Genomic DNA, 23,636 nt, shown 5'->3' with positions numbered 1-23,636 from the left:
TATAGATTTGTTGCAATCTCTATCAAAATCCCAGCAGGCTCTCTCGCTCTCTCTCTCTTTTTTTTTTTTTTTTGTGGCAGAAATTGACAAGCTGCTCTTAAAATTCAGGTAGAAAAGCAAAGGACCCAGAATAATTAAAACCATCTTTAAAAGAAGGAAAAAGGTGTGAGAAGGACTCATACTTCTGATTTCAAAACTTAATAACAAGCAACATAATTAAGACAGTGTGGTATTGAAATCAGAATAGACATACAGGTCAATGGAATATAATTGAGAGTCCCAAAAATAAACACATGCATATATGGTCTAATTAAAAAAAAATAAGGAAAGGAGAGTATTTTCAACAAATGATGTGTGACAACTGGATATTCACATGCAAAATGATGATGGGCTCTTACATCACACTATATATAAAAATTATCTCAAAATGGATTGTCAACCTATGAGCTAAAACTATATATCTCTTTGAATGAAACACAGGAATAAATCTTTGTGACCTTTGATCCAGCATGGTTTCCTAGCTATGACACCAAAAGCACAAGCTGCAAAAGAAAAAAATAGATAAAAAGACTTCACCAAAATTTAAAACTTATTTTCTTCAAAAAACACAAGAAAGTGAGAGGACAACCCTCAAAGTGGGACAAAATACTTGCAAATCATATCAGGTAAAGGAATTGCATCCAGCACACACACACACACACACACACACACACACCCCTTACAACTCAGTAATAAAATAAGAACAAACAACCCAATTGAAAAATAGGCAACAAATTTGAAAAAATGTTTCTCCAATGAAGATATACAAATAAATACTAAATACAAGACAAGATGCTCAACATTATTAGCTAGGGAAATACAAACCAAAACCACAGTGAAATGTCACTTCACACCCACTAGGATGGCTATAATAAAGAAGACACATACTAACAAATGGTTAGAATGTGGAAAAACATTGAGTTACTGGTGGGAATGTAAACATTATGAGGCCATTTGTAAAAACACTTTGGCAGTTTAAAAAAGTTAAACAGAGTTGCCATATAACCCAGCAACTCCACTCGTAGGTATGTACCCAAAGTAATTGAAAACATATGTCCAAAGAAAAACATGTACATGAGCGTTCACAGCAGCATTATTCACTATAGCAAAAAACAAACAACAAAAACCACCTAAATGTCTATCAACTGACAAATAGGTACATTAAATGTGATATTTCCTTACAATATAATATATTTTCAGCAATAAAAAACTGAGTGAAATATTGGCATTCGCTGTAAAGTGGATGGACCTCAAAACACCATACTAACTGAAAGAAGCCAGACATAATGTGCTACATGTTAGATGATTCCATCTATATGAAGTGTCCAGAATAGGTAAATTTATAAATATAAAAAGATTAGTGGTTGCCAGGGGCTGGGGAGAGGAACAGCCGGTGGTAGAAATGGAAAGGGTAAGTGAGTATGGAGTTTGTTTTGAGGGTGATAAAAATGTTCTGAAATTACACAGTGATAATGATTGCACAATTCTGTGACTATACTAAAAAAACAGATGAAAGAATAAAAAACAAGCTAAATACATGGAGAACTGGCTGGGGACGGTGACTCACACCTGTAATCCCAGCACTTTGGGTGGCCAAGGCAGGTGGATCACTTCAGGTCAGGAGTTTGAGACCAGCCCGGCCAACATGGTGAAACCCTGTCTCTACTAAAAATACAAAAATTAGCTGGGGGTGGTGGCAGGTGCCTGTAATCCAAGCTACTCAGGAAGCTGAGGCACGAGAATCGCTTGAACCCAGGAGGTGGAGGTTTGCAGTGGGCCGAGATGGTGCCACTTCACTCCAACCTGGGTAACAGAGTCAGACCCTGTCTCAAAATAAACAAATAAATAAACAAAATAAATGGAGAGCTATTCCATATTCATGGATAAGAAGACAGTATTGTCAAGATGTCGATTCTTCCCAACTTGACCCATATATTCAATGCAATTCTAATAAAAATCCCAGCAAATTATTTTGTGGATTTTTATAAACTGATTCTAAAATTTATATGCAGAAGCAAATACTCAGAATAGCCAACACAATATTGAAGTAGAAGAACAAAGTTGGAGGACTAACACTATGTGAGTAAACAAGACAGTGTGACATTGGCAAAATAATAGAAATATAGATCAATGGAACAGAGTAGAGAGTGCAGAAAGAGACCCACATAAATATAGCCAAAAGACATTTTGCAAAAGAAAATATACAAATGGCAAATAAGCATATGAAAAAATACTCAACATCATACATCATTGGAGAATTGCAAATAAAAACGATAATAATGTACTGCCACATACCTATTAGAAAGGCCAACACCAACACCAAATGCTGGCAAGAATGCAGAGCAGTTGAAATTCTTATTCATTATTGGTGGGGAATGCAAAAATGGTAGCCACACTGGAAGACAAGTATTTCTTACAAACTAAACATACTCTTACTTTACCATCCAGCAACTGGGGCTTCCTGGTATTTCCCCAGAGTTGAAATTTTACTTTCGCACAAAACCCTGCACATGAATGTTTATGGCAGCTTTTTTCATGATGACCAAAATTTGGAAGCAACCAAAATGTCTTTTAGCAGGTAAATGGAAAAACAAACTGTGACACATCTACACAATGGAATATTATAAAGTGCTAATAAGAAATGAGCTATCAAGCCATGCAAAGACATGGAGGTACCTTAAATGCATATTACTAAGTGAAAGAAGCCCATCTGAAAAGGCTGCATATGGTATCATTCTGACTATATGACACTATGGAATTGGCAAAACAGTGGAAACAGTAAAAGGATCAGTGGTTGTCAGGGGTTGGAAAGAGGGAGGGATGAACATGTGGCACATGGAGGATTTACATGGCCATGAAACTACTCTATTTGTTACTATAACTGTGGATACATACCATTTTATATTTGTCAAAATCCATAGAAAGTACAACACCAAGAGTGAACCTGAATGTAAACTATGGACCTTGGATGATAATGTATGTCAATGTAGGTTCATTGATTGTATAAATGTACACTCTGGATTTTGATGCGGGGGAGGCTGTTTGTGTCTCGGGGGCAAGATGTATGTATGAAACCTCTCTCATCTGTTCAATTTTGTCCTGAACCTAAAACTGCTTTAAAAAAATAAAGTCTACTTTTTAAAATGTCAATTTCAAAGTCTTAGAGCTAACCAAACAAAATGATATTATCAGAACCCAGTGCAATATTTGGAACAATTCAGATTCACAGTTGCTTCCAAACTCATAGCAGAAACTCAAGTAGACAAAGAAGAGGGAACCATTTAGTGTTAGCCTATCTGGTTTGACAAACATTATATGCCAATTATCTGAGCCTGTGACCTATAACCGTAAAGTCAATTGAGATAAATGTTTACTGTGAAGAGGTTAATTATACTGTGTTTAATATGTGGCAAATGGGGGTTGGAAATCACTTAATACAGGTCTCCTCTCTCAGAGAGCAACACTTGAAATCTTGGTGCTTCATTACTAAATTTAGAAAGTTACAGGTTGGCAGGTTCAGTTTCCAGTTACTATGGTTTAGTGAAATTATTGGTTTTGATTTCCCACCAGGATAATCAAAATCCATTAATTTCCATTTCTCTTTTGAATCCCTCTTTTTTTTCTGGCACTAAAGGGCTGATTTGAGTGTGGGTTCTGTTTATTATATAATTTTCACACTCTCTTCTTTTTATTTATTTATTTATTTATTTTATTTTATTTTTTTAGACGGAATCTCGCTCTGTCACCCAGGCTGGAGTGCAGTGGCAAGATCTCAGCTCACTGCAACCTACACCTCCCAGGTTCACTCCATTCTCCTGCCTCAGCCTCCCGAGTAGCTAGGACTACAGGCGCCCGCCACCACGCCCAGCTAATTTTTTGTATTTTTAGTAGAGACGGGGTTTCACTGTGTTAGCCAGGATGGTCACGATCTCCTGACCTAGTGATCCGCCCGCCTCGGCCTCCCAATGTGCTGGGATTACAGGCGTGAGCCACCGCACCCAGCAATTTTCACACTCTTTTCTATGTGGACATTTCAAGCCCATACCACCGTGACTCATGCCACTGTCTAGTGCTGTAGAACTGCTTAGACCTATCAAACCTGCCTCTCAATCAAGAGTTCTTCCTTTGTTTCAACTTAAGAATTGTCTTCAGCAAATATCTAAATTGAAACTGCTTCTAATATTTCTGAGTGATAATGGTCTTTTGTTCTTCTTGGGGTTGGCTGAACTTCTGGCATCTGAGAGGTCGATGCCTTTTATCAGTTTTAGAAAATTCTTGAGCTTTGTCTCCTGAAATACTGCTCCTCTCTTTCCTCTCTCTTTCAGGGACTGCAATTAATAACTTATTAGACATTTTTACTGTGTTTTTGAGGTCTGTTATGTTCTTTTCCTTTTTCTCTGTCCTTCAGTTTGGATATTTTCTACAGACCTGTCTTCCAGTTCATGAATCCTGACTTCTGCTGTACTCAGACTGTTGTTAAGCACACCCAAAGGGTTCTTATTTCCAGTTATTGTAATTTTTTTTTTTTTTGAGACAGAGTCTCTGTCTGTTGCCCATGCTGGAATGCAGTGGTGTGATCTTGGCTCACTGCAACATCTGCCTCCCAGATTTAAGCAATTATCCTGCCTCAGCCTCCTGAGTAGCTGGGATTACAGGTGCATGCCACCACGCCCAGCTAATTTTTGTATTTTTAGTAGAGACGGGGATTTCACCATGTTGGTCAGGCTGGTCTCGAACTCCTGAGCTCATGATCCGCCTGCCTCAGTCTCCCAAAGTGCTGGGAATACAGGCGTGAGCCACCGTGTCCGGCCTGTAATTTTTAGTTTTAGAATATTTGTCCAATAATTGTTTTTACAGATTCCAATTCTATACTGAAGTAAATTACCCATCTTTCATCTTTGTCCACCTTTTCTTCTATTTTCTTAAAACTATTAATTATAGTTATTTAAAGTCCTGGCCAATTCTAATATCTAGTTCTGTTTCTATTAACGTTTTTCTCTTAGTGTTTAGTCATCTGGATTTGATCTTTTGCATGGCTCATAATTATTTTGTATTGGATCCCAGATATTGTATAAGACAAAATTGTAGACTCTGGATAATGTTACCTACCTCCATAGAGTTTCTACTTTCTACTCCTGGAAAGTAGAAAGAATAGTGGCAGATAACTTTGATCCTGAAAAGGCTTGGTTTCAAGTTTTGTTAGATCTATTTTATTTCAGTATTATATTGCTCTTACTCCAAGGATGTGCTGAGATCTCAACTGAAAACCCTGGGTATCTAGGTACCTTATCAAGGCTTGAAGTCCAACTTCTGTTGGATGCTGAAATCTTCACTTACCTCATTAGATCCTAAACTGCTGTTTTCTGATTTTTTTTTTTGGCATCTTTCTTTGTGCATGCTGAGTGTAGGAACTTAGATCACTATCATGATGGCAATTTGCATAGATTGTTGAGCTCCTCTGCAATTCTCCCCTCTTGGAGTTTGCCCTCAATCAGAGGCACTTTGGTAGCCCTCAACTTTGGCCTTTGATATGATTTGGCTCTGTGTTCCCACCCAAATCTCATGCTGTATTGTAATTCCCACTGCTGGGGGAGAGACCTGGTATTAGGTGATTGGATCATGGGGGCAGATTTCCCCCAGGCTGTTCTCATGATAGTGAGAGTGAGTTCTCATGAGACCTGATGGTTTCAAAGTGTGTGGCACTTCCCGCCTCACTCTCTTTTTCCTGCTCCACCATGGTAAAACGTGCTTGCTTCCCCTTCACCTTCCACCATGCTTGTAAGTTTCCTGAGGCCTCCCAGTCATTCTTCCTGTTAAACCTGAAGAACTGTGAGTCAATTAAATCTCTTTTCTTCATAAATTATCCAATCTCAGGTAGTTCTTTATGGCAGTGTGAGAACAGACTAATACAGCCTCTTATTCCTCAGCCCAGAAAAACTGCTGTATTTTTTTTTTTTGGCTTTTATTGTCTTGCACTTAGTTTTGAGCATTCCCTCAAGAGAAATATTCCAGGGTAAACACTGAGTTCACCTCATGTGCCTTCTCTCCAGGATCATAGCTTTAAGTTCCGCCTGCTTTAGTTACTCTTCAATGCCTCCAAAGAATTATAGATATAGATATATAGATACTCCTAGGCTTATGATGGGGTTATATCCCAATAAACCTAAGTTGAAAATATTGTAAGTCAAAAATGCACTTAATACACCTAACCTACCAAACATCATAGCTTAACTTACCTTACCTTAAATGTGCTCAGAACACTTATGTTAGCCTACAGTTGGGCAAAATTATCTAATGCAAAGCCTATTTTACAGTAAAGTGTTGATTATGTAATTTGTTGAATACTGTAGTGAAAATGAAAAATAGAGTGGTTGTATGGGTATTCAAAGTACAGTTTCTACTGAATGTTTATCACTTTCACACCATCATAAAGGCAAAAAAATTTAAGTCAAACTATTGTAAGTTGGGGACCATCCGTATATGTATAAAGTCATGTATTACTTAATGACAGGGATACATTCTGAGTAATGCATCATCAGACAATTTTATTGTTGTATGAACATTCAGAATATATTTACACAAACCTAGATGGTATAGCCTACTACACACCCAGCCTACTGCTCCTTGGCTGGAAACCTGTACAGCATGGTACTGTACTAAATATTGTGGGCAATTTTAACCTAATGGTAGGTATTTGTACATCTAAACTTGGAAAAGGTATAGCAAGTCATATGCAACTGCATATGACCACCAGTTGCATATGCAGTCTGTCTTTGATCAAAACTTGGTTATGCATTGCATGACTATATATATATATATATATATATATATACACACACACATATAAATATATACAAATATGTAAATATTTATGTATATTTTATCCCACTTTCCCCCTGAAGTGGGAGGTTTAGTTTGATATATACTACTACATCTTGGCTGGAGTTGGAGGTCTCAGTACTTCATAGCAGTAATGAATGCTGTGGGTTTGCAGTAACTTCACTGAACTGTTTATCTGCCACAACTACAAAAGATGGCTTATTCTCTTTAAGTTATGGAGCCCTATTCCTTTTAATTTGTGTGTTAGATAAAATCTACCACGTGTCTATGGGCAAAACCAAAGTCTGAATCTCTAAAATCTAAGGCCATAATCAAAACTAGGTAATTTATCAATCTAGAGTCATATAATGGGGATTCCTCTTCAGCCTTCATTTGGATAAACTGCATGAACCCAAGAGTTTAGCCCTACCACTCAAGGCCATTGTTTTTAGTTGTGCAGGCTTCAGTGGGTAAGGTGCTATTTATGTAGGTTAAATGGCGGTTGAGTGCTCTGCAATGTGGTGGCCTTGATACCACAGGTTTTTTGTTTTTTTTTTTCTTAGATCTGAATTCGTTTGTTGCGGGGAGAAAAACTAGGGGCAACTGATCTGGCATTGCCTACCTATGCCTGACATGAAATTCGCCAGGACCTCTGGGAGAATACCTCTAGTTAAGCAATAGGATTAGAAGCCTGATTGCAGAAAATTAGGAGGTAAAGAATGATTGGGAAGTCAGAATGTGTGGACATCAAATGAACACAATATATTAAACAAATTGGATGTGAAGGGAAGTGAGAGATATGGTGATAGGTAGAGAGGGAAGGACTTTGTTTTAAGAGTGAGGAGAGTTAAGCATGTTTGTGGGCTGGGGATGAAGCTAATGGAAAAGGAGAGGAAGAAGATACAAAACAATAAGAGATAATTAAGAATTTTCTGGTAGAGGTTGTTAGACAAAGAGCCCAGATAAGACAGATTGGACAAAGATAAGGAGAGGTAAAGATGAAGCTTAAGTTAGGAGGCTTAAAAGAAAGAATGGGCCAGGTGAGTGGCTCACGCCTGTAATCCTAGCAATTTGGGAGGCCGAGACAGGAGGATCACTTGAGGTCAGCAGTTCGAGACCAGCCTGGCCAACATGGCGAAACCCCATCTCTACTAAAAATACAAAAATTAGCCAGGCGTGGTGGCAGGTGCCTGTAATCCGAGCTGCTCAGGAGATTGAGGCAGGAGAATCGCTTGAACCCAGGAGGCAGAGCTTGCAGTAGGCCAAGATCGTGCCACTGCACTCCAGCCTGCTGGGTGATAAAGTGAGAATCCGTCTCAAAAAAAAAAAATCTATCTATCTATCTATCTATCTATCTATCTATCTATCTATCTATCTATAGAGAGAGAGGGAGAGAGTAAAAAAGTAGAATTAATGACTGGATGAGATGGGTAAAAGAGAAATAGGTCCCTGACAAATTCTAGGTTTGGGGATTGAGCAGCTGGGTAGATAGGGCTGGGGTTAAAACACAGAACTGAGCAACAGATTTGGAAGGATGAGCTGAGATTAATTCAGCTTTGTCTGCATTCAGTCAGTCAACAATAATAGCTGTTGCCTATGAACCTTGAGATCCACAGTGCCCAACTACAAAGACAAACCTTGCTCCCCCTCCCCTGCTGAACTTATGCTATATGCAATAGTGTTGCAGAAACATTTTGCTTTGTTGGATACAAAAGCAAACTAGTCTCTGTTTTCAAGGACATATGTAGGATATAAGAACTGGATTTTCAGAATGAATATTTATGGGATAATTTATTTAACTGACCAACTTTAAAAAAAGGTTAAAACACTTTCTTGGTTTATGGTGGATACCAAGCTATATATGCTTTACTATGAGTTCATGGAAAACTGCAATCAGTCTCAACTGAAAAGAAAATTTAGGTTGTTTGGGAGAAAGTTTTTACAATTGAAAAACTCAAGGGAAAATTGGAAGGAAAAGATTTTAGGAAAGAGAAAGAAACAGGGAGAGGAAGAAAAGAGGCTAGCCAACAACCTGCAGTAGTGATTCTGAGGAACTAATAGGAGACGAAAAACTGGATAAATTATAAAAGGATGACTGATACGGGGGCGCGGGGAGGAGGATGAAACCGGGGAAAATATTGAGAGAGACAGAAAGAAAAGGAGAAACTTATCTGAGGTTGGAAATAAAGAGAAGGTGACATTGGAGCGGATAGAAAGGAAGAAACGGCGTGGGATCTGGGAATGAGGCGGTGGGTGGAGAGAGAATGGGGAGACGACAGAGGATGAAGGACAGCTGAGTGTGTCTGCGGGAGAAGGACCAAAGCAATCTGGGCGGAGCAGGTGGCAGAGGCAGCCGCGGACGAGGCCCAGGGAACTGACGGGGATGCTCAGCCAGGCCCAGAGGATGCGCCCTGGCAGTCCCGGAAGACACCAGGAAAACAAGCAGGAACCGCAGCTAGGACTGGGGTGGCCAGGCCCAGGAAATCCATGAAGGCGACAGACAGCGGGTCCTGCTGCCGCCGCCGATGCGACTTTGGCTGCTGCTGTCGCGCGTCCCGCCGGGCTCACTACACGCCTTACCGGTCCGGGGACGCGACGCGAACCCCTCAGTCCCCACGGCAGACCCCGAGCCGGGAAAGACGGCGCCTGGAGCCAGCCGGGAGCTGGGCAGCAGCGGCCGAGGAGGAAGAAGCAGCTGCGGCGGCCACACCCTGGATGAGGTGAGAGCATGGCCAGCTCCTGCGCTCGAGCCCGGGAGGCTGAGGAACGCGATGGGGGTGGCAACGCACGGTGCGCTGGGCAGGAGAACCGCGCGGAGGGCTGGGGCCCCGGACTGAAGATCCCGACGCCTGAGAGGGGTTGGCGCTGAGTGACTACTGCTTGGAGAAGGGTAGGGAGGTAATGGGGCCCGTGGTGGAGGCAGGAGGAGGGACAGTGTTGAGTTGCCCAGAAATAAAGGTGTGCCCCTGGAAGGGTTAAAGCATAGGAAGCTCTATCTCGAGGTCTTTGAGACACAGACATTTGCTGTGTTGATGGAGGTGAGATTGCAGGCTGTGTCTGTTGGGTTGAGCCAAAGGAGAGATGAACACATGACTCAGAAGGCTATACCAGGATGGAAACATCAGAGATGGGCATGAAAGATGAAGGATCGGGAAGTGCACCCGGACGAAAGCACACACTGCCATCTCTTATAGCTCTTCTTTTCAGGGTTATTTCTCTTAGATACAGATCGCAGGGTGGGGTGGGTGGTGATTCCCTCTTCCTGGGCTATCTCTTTTTCCCCTGCAGAGCTGGAGCCCTGCCTGATGGCTGGATGGAGGCCATGCAGGACAAGTTCCTTCTAAAATCAATCCTTTGCTTTGGCCTGGAAGACCGAACATATTAGGCTCAATTTTCTTCGTGTAGCAGCAGTAACATAAAAATCTGTCATACATACGATTTTTGGGAGAAGAGATAGATTGTGCTGCAGGCTTTTTAGAAATAAACATGTCCTCATCACAGCATTTTTAGCTTTTTATCTCATGGAAGGTAGTACTCATAAATCAAACTACCAGGCCTAGTGATTCCAGCCTCTGAGCTAATGGGTCTGTAAAAAGTTACTTCACTTCTCTAGGCCTCAGTTTCCCATGCATAAAATTGGAATTTGGATTAAAACAGTGCTAATTATAAAACTAAATGTTCATTGGATCTGTATTCTATGTTCAGGATAGCTATATTTGTGAACTATGAAATTTAGCCTATTCACTGACAATTTTATTTTTTCATAACACTATCCACTGTTTATGTCAGAAAACAGACTCACATTCAGTTAATAGAGCTTAAATAAATCACATGTCTTCTAAGGAACCCATAATAAATTACTGCTCCTAAGAAAGAATTAAGCAAAAAGTATTCATTGTTTGATTTTTTTATAAAGTAAAATTTTTATTGCCTTATACAAATTACTTTTATAGACATAATTACTTTTTTAAAAAAGCATATCTATGGGATGTTAATTATTTTATAAAATACTTTGAAATTTTATTTAAAGCTTAGAACAAAAAAATTAATCTGAATGTGTATTTATAATTCCAAGGCTCCTTAATCACTTTACGTACACGGGGTGAATTCTTATCTGGAAAGCAGCATTAATCCTGCAGAATTTAAAATGAATTATGACTCCTTATCACAAGAGTATGATTTTTCTCCCTGTCTTTGGTTAAAAAAAAGTTTGTAGGGTTAGAATTTGATCCTCTAAATTGTGGTTTAATTGTGAAAGTAGATAGCAAACATTCATGGTTTCCTTAATAGTTACTCATCTGACAAACTACACCTATATTCGTTGATGTAATGATGTCTTGAAATGTTTTTAAAAAATTTCACAATTACCAAATGAAACACTTATAGCAACTTGACTGAGGTTAGTGCTACTTTGCCCTTCATTTAAAAATCAATTCCCCAGTTTAGCGTACTTTAAAAAATGTAACAACTTTAGCTATAGTGTTAGAGGTTTAATGAATGTTAGCGTATTAGAGGTTATACTTGGGGAGTGGTGTTTTTGGTACGATTTTCTAACTCTCAATCAACTAAAAAATGTAAAAAAGCAGCTTTGCACGTTATCCAAATTCAGTTCAGTTCAGTGTTACTTATTGAGCAATGATGGTGGAGGCCAGCACAAACTGGATACAAAACTACCCTCAGGTAACTCAGAATCTGTAGTTCTATAATATGCTTCAGTAACTGGAGTATGGAGTAAGTGCTGTAACAGAAAGATGAACTGTAGACATCTCTCTCTCTCTCTCTCTCTCCAAGGAAAGCTGACTTCCCTAACAGGCCATAGAAAGTGGCATTATCTTGGAAAATATGTTGAAATCTGGTCTTTAACTTGTTAAGTCTGTTTCTTTTCTTTTTCTTTCTTTCTTTTTTTTTTTTTTTTTCAGAGATGGAGTCTCACTGTGTTGCCTAGGTTGGAGTGAAGTGGTACAATCATAGCTCCCTGCAGTCTCCAACTCCTGGGCTCAAGGGATCCTCTTGCCTTGGCCTCCCAAGTAGCTGAGATCACAGTTGTGTACCACCATTTCCGGCTACTTTTAAAAAATTATTTTGTGTAGAGATGGAGTCTTGCTATGTTGCCTAGGCTGGTCTCAAACTCCTGGCTTCAAGCAATCCTACCACCCCACCCTCCCAAAGTGCTGAGACTATAGGCATGAGCCACTGCACCCAGCCAAGTCTGTTTCTTAAACTGATAAATCACAGGACTACTATATAAACCCAGAATAACAAATTACTAATTTATAATGAGAATTTTAACATCTTAGGGAACTAGACTGTCTTTTATGATCCCAGCAAAATATCTCTTGGTATATGTGCCACATTTGAGAGCCAAATTACAGCCAAAAGGTTGTTTTTGAAACTTGAATCTAGAGCAAGAGGAATTAATTAGTGGATTCTAAATTTCAAATAATTTGATAGCTTCAGAGCATCAAGGTGTACACATAGGTTCTTTTTTCCTGGACAGTAAGTGTCCACTGATGATTGTCCTCCCTTCTTAGGTACATCTCTTTTTCTATCTCTGATATGCTAATATTTTCAGTCAGATTATAATCTGGTTTGGGGATCCTTGTGTTTCAAGTGTCTACATTTATTCTCTAAATCAGTTTATCTTAATTGTAAAGTTTAAATTCTAAGTGGCAAGCTTATTTTCTTTAAGAAAAAATAATGATGGGGTAGGGAGGTGGGGCTGGGGTACCATATTACAGCCCCTACATGCTGGCAATATAAACCAGGTGGTTAATGGCACCTCTCTATGGTGCTAAAAGGCAGATGAGGCCGGTCACGGTGGCTCATGCCTGTTAATCCCAGCACTTTGGGAGGCCAAGGCCGGTGGATCACTTGAGGTCGGGAGTTTGAGATCAGTCTGGTCGACATTGTAAAACTCCATCTCTAATGAAAATACAAAGAATTAGCTGGGTGTGGTGGTGCGCCTGTCATCCCAGCTACTCAGAAGGCTGAGGAAGGAGGATCACTTGAACCAGGGAGGCGGAGGTTGCAGTGAGCCGAGATTGCACCACTGCACTCCAACCTGGGTGGCAGAGTGAGACTCTATCTCAAAAAAGAAAAATTAAAAAATTAAAAAATTAAAAAAGGCAGATGATCAGAGACGGCTTTATACAGGAGGTGAATTTTTGTCTGGCTTGACAAGATAACAAAGCCAGGTTGAGTGGGAAGAAAATTTTGCCAAAAGAACACAAGCAGATTTATGACAGTGGGAAGATGCTTTATTGAAGTGAATCCCACGCTGTGATAGAAATTTTCTGTGAGGATTTAATTCAAACTCGATCCTTTTTCAAGTATATAACTATTTAAAAAGAGAAATTAAGTGAATTGTCAGCTGTTGGCCATCTGCCTCAATGTGTGCTTTTGAAGCCCAGCAGATTGCACATTCTGTGTAGGTGGATAGCTTGAAACCTGCAGACAACTGTCAGAGGACAATGACTTCAGAGAAGATTCAGTGAATTTCTAACATCAAACTTCAACTACTGTAATATGCTTGTCTAGCCATCTCTTTGTTGTTGCTGTTCTACAGCTTTATTGAGATATAACTGACATACAATAAACTGGGCAAATTTAAAGTGTTCAATTTGAAGTTTCAACGTATGTGTATACCTGTGAAATCATCACCACAATCAAGATGACGAACTTATCCATGATCCCAAAAAGTTTCCTTCTGCCCTTTTTAAATTCCTCCTTCCCGCCCCTCTGCTTTTGTCATTATATATTACTTTGCATTTCCTAGAATTTCATATAAATGGAATCATACAGTATCTACTCTTTGTTGTTGTCTGGCTTCTTTCACTCAGCATAATTATTTTGAAACTTATCTATGCTGTTGTGGGTATCAGTAGCTCATTTCCTTTTGTTGCTGAGTAGTATTTCATTGTATGAATGTGCTACACGTTATTGATTCACCATTCGTTGAGTTGTTTCCAGTTTTATGGCTATTACAAATAAAGTTGCTATAATTATTTGTGCACATGTCTTTCATTTCTCTTGGGCACATTTCTCGGGGTATATAACACTAGGCATGCTTTTAAAGAAACTGCCAAATTGTTTTCCAAAAGGGTGGTACCTTTTACATTCCCACTAGCAATGTATGAAGGTTCTCATTTCTCCACATCCTTCTCAATACTTGTTACTGTACATCTTTTATATTATAGTCATTCTAGTGGGTGTGAAATCTTATTATGGTTTTTTGACTTAAATTTCCCTAATGATTAATGATATTGAGCTTTTTTTCATGAGCTTGATTATTATCTACATATTTTTGGTAAAGTGTCTGTTGAAATATTTTGCCCATTTTCCATTGAGTTGTTTGGGTTTCACTGAGTTCATTGGGTTCATTTCATATTCTAAATGCAAGTTTTATTATATATGTTCTTTGCAAATATTTTCTCCCACTGTGCAGATTGTCTTTCCATTTTAGTAACAGTGTCTTTTGAAGACCAGACATTTTAAAATTTTGCTGTGGTAAATAAACATTATCAGTTTTTTCTTTTATGGTTCTGCTTTTAATGTCATATCTAAGAAATCATTACTTAATCCAGATTACAAAAATATTCTATTTTTTTCTAGAAGTTTTATAGTTTTGCATTTTTACATTTAGGCCTATGATCCATTTGAGTTAACTTTTGTATATGGTGATCAAGGTGTTTTTTTTTCTTTTTTATCTTTTTTTTTTGCATGTAGATGTACAGTTGTTCTAACACTGTTTGTTAAGAGCACTATCATTTTTCCATTTAATTGCCTTAGCACCTTTGTTCAAATCAATTGACCACATATATAATTGTCTGTATCTGGGTTTCTATTGTGTTTGACTGATTTATTTATCTGCCTTTTTTTTTTTCTTTTTCTTTTTTTGAGATGGAGTCTAACTCTGTTGCCCAGGCTGGAGTGCAGTGGCACAATCTTGGCTCACTGCAACCTTCGCCTCCTGGGTTCAAGCAATTCTACTGCCTCAGCCTCCCTTATCTATCTTTAGACCAATACCAAACTGATTTGGTTACAGTAGCTTTATATGTTTTGAAATCACATAGTCAAATTCTTGAGCTTTGCTCTTCTTATTCAAAATTGTTTTCATTGTGTTGGGTTCTTTGAATTTCCATATACATTTCAGAATTCACTTGTAAATGTAGACAAAAAGCCAGTGGGGTATTTGATTGGGGTTACATTGAGTCTATAGATCAACTTATAGAGAATTGATATCTTAACAACATTGGGTCTTCTGATGCATGAACATGACATATTATTTCATTTATTTTGGTTAATGGTTCTCCGCTAAGGGCAATTGTGCATCACAAGGGACATTTGACAGTATCTAGACACAAACAACTAGAGCATCAGAGCCCCTTTGCTGTACCCACAGTCTTGTATTTACAGTCTATACTTCCATTCTTTCAGGAGGTTTGCTCCCAGAACTGGTGATATAAAGAAGGAAAGTAGCAGTATGAGCACTTTGAGGGCTAAGCAATGGGATATCTTTCTAAGGGAACAGTTAAATCAACTTCATTTGGTCTTCCATGGACATGAGTTCCAAGTGGATTTCTGGCCTTTCTTCTGTTGGCCTCTTCGCTATTATGTGAAGACTTCATTTATACTCAATCTAATTCAGCTACCATGGGCCATATCACCAGTGCCCATTGTGTTCTATGCATCCTAATATTTTCATTAATCTGAAGGGGAGAGGGTTTTAACTTTGAAGGATACTTAAGAGGACTTTCTTATGAACTCAGATGGAAAGTGTCCTGAAATTTGTCCTTTTAAAAATATCTGTGCATTTTTTTGTGCTATGACATTCTTACATGTATCATTCTGTGATCAAATCTCCAGCTTACTATAAATGATACCTACATTCTAAAGAGCCAATTCTAGTTGTACCAGCATGGCCTTAGAGAAAAGTAAGGGAATACAATTTTTATTTATCTTCTATTTGGTCGCAGTTAAGTATTTAAAACAGTAAGGTAGATCTCAGATCCACCACCATTAAAAATAAATAAATAAATAAATAAATAAATAAATAAATAAATAAATAAAATAGTGAAGTAGAAAGAAGAGACAAAGATCCAAACCTTTCAAAATGAAAAATGAATTTTAAATATAAGGTTATATTTTATTACCTACTGCTGAGACCATCATTGCATAAATGAATAAATAGAACTAAATAGTCCAGTCACAGTGGCTCACGCCTGTAATCCCAGCACTTTTGGAGGCCGAGGCATGCAGATCACGAGGTCAGGAGACACAGACCATCCTGGCCAACATGGTGAAACCCTGTCTCTATTAAAAATACAAAAGTTAGCTGGGCGTGGTGGCATGCGCCTGTAATCCCAGCTACTCGGGAGGCTGAGGCAGGAGAATCGCTTGAATCAGGGAGGCAGAGGTTGCAATGAGCCAAGATCACACCACTGCACTCCAGCCTGGTGACACAGCGAGACTCTGTCTCAAAAAAAAAAAAAAAAAAAAACTAAATAAACTCTTCTTCCCCCACAAATTTACCAGTTTAGCCATTTTAAGTGTACAGGTCAGTAGTTGTATTAAGTACATTCACATTATTATGCAACAAGTACCACCATCCATCTCCAAAATTTTCTCTTTTTCCAAAACTGAAACTCTGTATCCATTAAACAGTAGCTACCCATTCTCCCGCCCCTACCTCCTGGTAACCACTATTCTACTTTCTGGCTCTATGAATTTGACTACTCTAGCCACCTTTTATAAGTGGGATCATATATTTGTTGTTTTGTCTCCAGCCTATTTCACTTAGCATAATCTCTTTTAGGGTCATCCGTGTTGTAGCATGTGTTGTAATTACGTACTTTTTTGTGTGTGAGATAGAGTCTTACTCTATCATCCAGGCTGGAGTGCACTGGCACAATCATGGTTCAATGCAGCTTTGACCTCCTGGGCTCAATCGATCCTCCCACATTGGCCTCCCAAATGGCTGGGATTACAAGCAATTTTTTTGGTATTTTTGTAGAGATGGGGTCTCAGTTTGTTGCTCAGGCTTATAATGATGTACCTTTTAAAAGGCCAAATCATATTCCATTATATGTTTATACAACATTTTATTAATCCATTCATCTGTTAATGGAAATTTCAATTGTTTCCACCTTTTGCCACTGTGAATAATGCTGCAACAGATATGGATATACAGATGTCTCTCTGTGTCCCTGTTTTCAATGCTTTTGGGTTGCAAAAGAAGAGGGATTATTGCATATATGGTAATTCTATATTTAATGTTTTGGAACGACCATACTGTTCTCTACAGCAGCTGCACCATTTTACATTCCCACCAACAGTGTACAAGGGTTTCAGTTTCCCCATATCTTCATGAACACTGATATTTTCTGTTTTTGTTTTTTAAAATAATTGCCATCCTAATGGGTATAAAGTGAAATATCATTGTGGTTTTGATTTGCATTTCCTTACTGATTAGTGATGTAAAAGATATTTTTAAAGCTTCATATTTACTGACATATTTACCATTTCCAATATTCTTCATTATTTTCATCTGGTATCATTTTCCTTCTGCCTGAAAGAATTTCTTTAATCCTTCTTATTCTTGTGCAGATTTGCTGGTGGGAAAATTCTTTCAGCTTTTGTATGTGAAAAAGTCTTTATTTCACCTTCATGTTTGAAAGATATTCTTGCTGGTTATCAGGACTGACTACATACTTTGTGGGGCTCAATGCAAAATAAAAATGTAGACCCCTCTGTTCAAATATTATTAAGAATTTCAAGTCATCAACAACAGAGCATTAAACCAAGCCAGTCCTTCTGAGTGCAAAGCCCTGTGTGACTACACGGGTTGTATGCACAAGAAACCTACTCTGCTGGTTGTAGAATTCCAGGTGACTGCTCTTTTTTTCCTTCAGCTCTTTAAAGATGTTGCTCTGTTGTCTTTTTTTTTTTTTCTGAGATGGAGTTTCGCTCTTGTTGCCCAGGCTAGAGTGCAATGATGCCATCTCGGCTCACCGCAACCTCGACCTCCCGGGTTCAAGTGATTCTCCTGCCTCAGCCTCCTGAGTAGCTGGGATTACAGGCATACGTCACCATGCCCAGCCAATTTTGTATTTTTAGTAGAGATGGGGTTTCTCCATGTTGGTCAGGCTGGTCTCAAACTGCTGACCTCAGGTGATCTGCCCTCCTCAGCCTCCCAAAGTGCTGGAATTACAGGCACGAGTCACTGCACCTGGCTTCTCTGTTGTCTTTTAATTTTCAAGTTATGCTCTCATTCTTATCCTTGTTTCTCTCTATATAATGTTCTTTTTTCTCCTGAATACTTATAAATTTTTCTCTTTATCACTGATCTTAAGCAATTTGATTAAAATGTGCCTAGGTGTGGTTACTTTCATGTTTCTCGTGCTTTGGATTTGTTACGCTTACCGGATCTGTGTGTTTACAGTTTTCATTATACTTGGACAATTTTCAGCCATTATTTTTTCAAAAATTTTTGTTGCCCTCTATAACTCCTTTCCTTTAGGGACTTCAGTTACATATATATTAGGTCATTTAAATTTTTCCCATTGATCACTGATGCTCTGTTCACTTTTTGTCTTCTTTCTCTTGTTTTATTTTTGGATCATTTTCATTGCTATGTCTTTAAGTTCACTAACTTTTTCTTCTACAGTGTCTAATCTGTTGTTAATTCCATCCAGTGTATTCTTCATCTCAGATATTGTCTTTTTCATCTCTAGAAGTTTGTAACTTTCATGTATTAATTTTTTTTTCTTTTTTTTTGAGATGGAGTTTCACTCTTGTCAATGTTACGATCTCAGCTCCTTGCAACCTGCAATCTCTGCCTCCCGGGTACAAGCAATTCTCCTGTCTCAGCCTCCTGAGTAGCTGGGATTACAGGCACCCACCACCACGCCTGGCTAATTTTTGTATTTTTAGTAGAGATGGGGTTTCACCATGTTGGCCAGGGTGGTCTCAAACTTCTGACCTCAGGTGATCTACCCGCCTCCTCCCAAAGTGCTGGGATTACAGGCGTGAGGCACTGTGCCCACCCATGTATTAATATTTTACTTCATTTGATCAATCTTTGTTCTACTTTCTTGAACATTTGAAATACTATAATAACAATTCTAACATTTGTTCAGTTCTGAGTATGTTTCTGGTAATTGATTTTTCTCTTCATTTTAAGTACTGTTTCCTGCTTCTTTGCACACCTGGCAATACTTTGATTTGATACCACACATTAAACATTTTACATATTGGGTGTTAGATAGTTTTGCATTCCCATAAACATTATTGAGCTTTATTCTGGGTCACAGTTAAGTTAGTTGGAAACAGATCCTTCTTGATCTTAAGCTTCATTATGGGGAACCCAAGCAACTTTTTAAAGATGATTAATTTTCCCCATTACTTGGGTGATACCCTTCTAAGTACTCTAGCCAGTATCCTGTTAATTATGAGGCTTTTCCTACTTTAGTAGATGATGAAACAAACTACTTCCAGCCTTGTATGAGCCAAGAGGATTGTTTAATCTGATTCTCTTGTGTGGTTCTTACCCCAACCTTGGTAGTTTCCTGATATACTGATCAGTATTCAGCTGAATATTCAGGGAGACTCTCCACAGATCTCTGGAATTTTCTATTCTTTCTGGTACTCTTCCCCATGAACTCTACCTGCCTTGGCCTTCTCAAATCTCTGCATGATCTCTTCAACTCAGGGAGATCACCAGGCTCTGCCTGGATTCCCTCTCTGTGAGCTCTGGGGCAGTTAAGTAGGACAGTTATATGGCTTACTTTGCCTGTTTCTCTCTTCTCCTGGATAACTTTCCTATGTTGTCTGATATCCAGTGTCTGAAAATAATTATTTTATATATCTTGTCCTATTTTTTAGTAATTTCTGTCAGGGGTGAAGGGGAATGAATACCAACCCTATTACCGCATGCTGTCTGGAAGTAGAAGTGTCTTTCTAGCCACATTATAAATTAGTAGTTTTCAACCCTGACTACATATTAGAATTATTTGGGGGAGGTCTTTAAAAAGCTGATGTAAGGCTTCATTCCAGACCAATTAAATCAGACTTTTTCAGATTGAGGTCTTAGCATCAGTGTTCTTTAAATGCACTACAAGTTTTCTCATGTATACCAGGGTTAAAGAACCTCCATATTAAAGAAAAGGTTGCATTTATAAATCATTCTGAGAAACTTTTGTATTCTGTCATTTCAACTAAGACACAGAGGCGGTTGGCTTTTATTTTTGTAGACAGTGTGGAATTATAGAAGCTTTTAAAGAAGAGTCTGGCAGACATAGATCTTTGTTTTAGAGTCATAAGTGTGGCAATCGTGTGAGAGATGGGCTTAAGTGGATTGAGTGAAGACCACTGAAAAACTGTTGCAAGTGGTTCACGACCAAAGGTAATAAGGGCCTGAACACAGGCATTGGTATTGGGAATGGCGAGGAAGAGATAGGTTGGAGAATTTGAGTTAGAACTGATAGGATTTTTTGATTAATTGAGTGTGGGAAATGAGGGAGATGGTGGAAACAAATATTATTCTCCAGTTTATTACTCTAGACAAGTAAACTCTGTCTAAACAAATTCCTAGGCCAGTCAGAGAGTAAATAGTAATTTCATTAACTGAGATAGATAATATGGTACGAGAAGCAGATGTCAGGGAAATGAGAGAATTAATTTAGTTTGGGATATCCAAAAGGACATATCTCATGGAACTGTCTCCTGACCTCTAGTTTATTCTGAATCATAGGACAGAGAAGACATTTAAAAGCATATCTTTTTAGTATGCTCTATAATTTTGAACAGATTTATCTTTCTTCTTTTATTTGACTTAATATTGAAATCTGTTTATATCTTTTTTTTTTTTTTTTTTTTTGAGGCGGAGTCCTGCTCTGTTTCCCAGGCTGGCGTGCAGCGGCGCGATCTGGCTCACTGCAAGCTCCGCCTCCTGGGTTCACGCCACTCTCCTGCCTCAGCCTCCCGAATAGCTGAGACTACAGGTGCCTGCCACCACACCCGGCTAATTTTTTGTATTTTTTAGTAGAGATGGAGTTTCACCGTGTTAACCAGGATGGTCTCCATCTCCTGACCTCGTGATCCGCCCGCCTCGGCCTCCCAAAGTGCTGGGATTACAGGTGTGAGCCACTGAGCTCGGCCGAAATCTGTTTATATCTCTTAAACAAACATCAGTTAATACTGCAAGAAAGTAGATGTTGGCCGTGCGCGGTTGCTCACGCCTGTAATCCCAGCACTTTGGGAGGCCTAGCGGGGCAGATCACCTGAAGTCAGGAGTTTGAGACCAGCCTGGCCAAAATGGTGAAACCCCCTCTCTACTAAAAATACAAAAAATTAGCCAGGCGTGGTGGCAGGCGCCTGTAATCCCAGCTACTCAGGAGGCTGAGGCAGGAGAATCACTTGAACCCAGGAGGCGTAGGTTGCAGTGAGCCAGATCGCGCCACTGCACTCCAGCCTGGAAACTCCATCTCAAAAAAAAAAAAAGAAAGAAAGAAAGTAGTTGTCTTCTAGATGACAAAATGTCAAGTCAGAGATTATTGCAGACTTTTGTTTTGTTTTGGGTTTTTGACTGTGGGTGTGTCCATTCCTCCCTTCTTTGGACAATAACCCTACTTTTTTTTGGGGGGGGGGTGGCTAGAATTGTCTTCTTTGCCATGGTTTATAGTCTTGGTGAGAAGTTTGGTTAAGGTATCCTGAGCTAAATGATAATCTTGAGACCCACACGAGGATGATCTGATTATTTATTTATTTATTTATTTATTTATTTATTTTTGAGGCGGAGTCTCGCTGTTGCCCAGGCTGGAGTGCAGTGGGGCGATCTCGGCTCACTGCAGTCTCCGCCCCCTGGGGGTTCACGCCATTGTCTTGCCTCAGCCTCCAGAGTAACTGGGATTACAGGCGCCCGCCACCTCGCCCGGCTAATTTTTTGTATTTTTAGTAGAGACGGGGTTTCACCGTGTTAGCCAGGATGGTCTCGATCTCCTGACCTCGTGATCCACCCGCCTCGGCCTCCCAATGATCTGATTTTTTGAGCATTGCATCATCAGTGGAACAACATAAGAGTAGAAAAAAGTGGCCAGAACCAATCGGACCCTTCTTGCTACCTAGATCCTAATTGCTTCCCCTATTCCTGCCCCTCCCTATTCCTGCCCCTTCTGAGCCTGTTCTTTTGAGTCTTCAACTGTTCCTTTGATTCTGTGGGTCTCCTCTTCCAGTACATCCTATTTTAAAAAATAGTATAGCTGGAGTCTGTTCACTGATCTTTCCAAAAGGTATATATGGAATGGCAGGCACAATACTAGGTGCTAGAATAAAATGAGGAACAAGATTATTGGATAAAGGCTCAGTGAGGACGTAGACAGAAAACAAATAAATAAATATACAAATAAAGTGATTTCTGATATTAATAAAGTTTATTTAAAAAAAAACTTCGTTAGAGAGGAATTAAAGCAGGAGGTGAAAGAACTGCAAAACCCCTAAGGTAGAAATAAGCTTAGTGTGTTTGAGGAAGAAAATGGCCAGTGCAGCTGGAGCATAATAAATAAGAGGAGGGGGCAGAGGTGAACCTGAGCCAGGTCACCTGAGACCTCATAGGCCGTGGTAAGAAGTGGATGTTATTCTAAGGACATGGGGAAGCCAATAAAGATTTAAAACAGGAACGTCATATGATCTGAAAAATGTTAAAAAGTCACTTTGCTATTGGAAAACAGACCTTAGGAGGCCAAGAGTGGAAGGAAGGGAGCTGCTTTGCTGGCTATCGCAGTAAGTAACACCAATGTGAGATCATAGTGATTTACATCATGGCGGTAGCAGCGGGGCTGGTAAGAAGAGAAGACCTGGGCCTTCTAGCAGATAACTTGGTACCCTGCAGATCCTGAAAACAAAACCAACAAAGAAGATAACTGGGGAATAAAAAGAGACAACTTCATGGTTGGAGTCTTTATATTAAGTTTTGTTTGAAGCCTCTGTTTGAGGTTTTTTGCTTCACCCTGGTGGAGGTTTTCTCCCCACTCATTATGAGGGTGGGAGTTAGATGGTGGGACAAAGAGATAGAGGTCACTCAAATGAAAAGGACACTGGATAGTATTAAAAATATCTTCACACAGGGTTGCATATGGTGACCAAATGGTGGTAGCGCCCACGGTGGGAGGGGTAGCAGACATGGTGATGGTATTTCCCTAGAACAGGGGTCCCCAGCCCCCGGAGCATGGACTGGTACTGGTCCTGGCCTGTTAGGACCCCAGCTGCATAGCAGGAGGTGAGTGGCAGGCCAGCGAGCATTACCCCTGAGCTCCACCTCCTGTCGATCAGCAGACCAGCAGCTGCATTCAATTCTCATAGGAACGGGAACCCTATTGCGAACTGGGCATCTGAGGGATCTAGGTTGCCTGCTTCTTATGAGGATCTAATACCTGATGATCATTCCAAATCCATCCCCCACCCTGTCCATGGAAAAGTTGTCTTCCTTGAAAATGGTTCCTGGTACCAAAAAGGTTGGAGACCACTGCCCTAGGACACTTTAACCTCTTCATGAAGTTGCCTGTTCTCTTAGATTTATTTGCTAGAGCAGCCTCATCACTATAGGTGATTCATACTAGGTCTCACAGGAGTTCCAAACAGAATTCTGTAATGATTTTATATTGTGAAACCTGACATCTCATGGCAGCAACATTATCATTATCACCATAATTACATATATAATTACATGATTAATATTTATCGAGTAAATGATAAATGCTAGGCCCTATCTTAAACATTTCATA

The 23,636-nt window shown here is 39.5% G+C and overlaps 1 protein-coding gene across 5 annotated transcripts in view; it reads right to left on the bottom strand.

Annotated features, from left to right (window-relative positions):
* Window positions 1–79: 79 nt before the first annotated feature.
* Window positions 80–23,636, bottom strand: part of LOC129144306 (uncharacterized) — an 85,359-nt gene continuing 61,802 nt past the window's right edge. For all 5 annotated transcript variants that reach the window (XM_063797805.1, XM_054686185.2, XM_054686178.2 and 2 more), the window contains one exon: window positions 80–22,747. In XM_063797805.1, coding sequence (XP_063653875.1) covers window positions 8,758–9,879 — 1,122 coding nt within the window. In that variant the 5' untranslated portion in view covers window positions 9,880–22,747 and the 3' untranslated portion in view covers window positions 80–8,757. The remainder of the gene's footprint in view (window positions 22,748–23,636) is intronic.

This window comes from Pan troglodytes, chromosome 1, assembly GCF_028858775.2.
Source record: "Pan troglodytes isolate AG18354 chromosome 1, NHGRI_mPanTro3-v2.0_pri, whole genome shotgun sequence".
Lineage (NCBI taxonomy): Eukaryota > Metazoa > Chordata > Mammalia > Primates > Hominidae > Pan > Pan troglodytes.
Note: the sequence above shows the minus strand (reverse complement) of the source record. Positions and strands in the feature narration are given on the sequence as shown.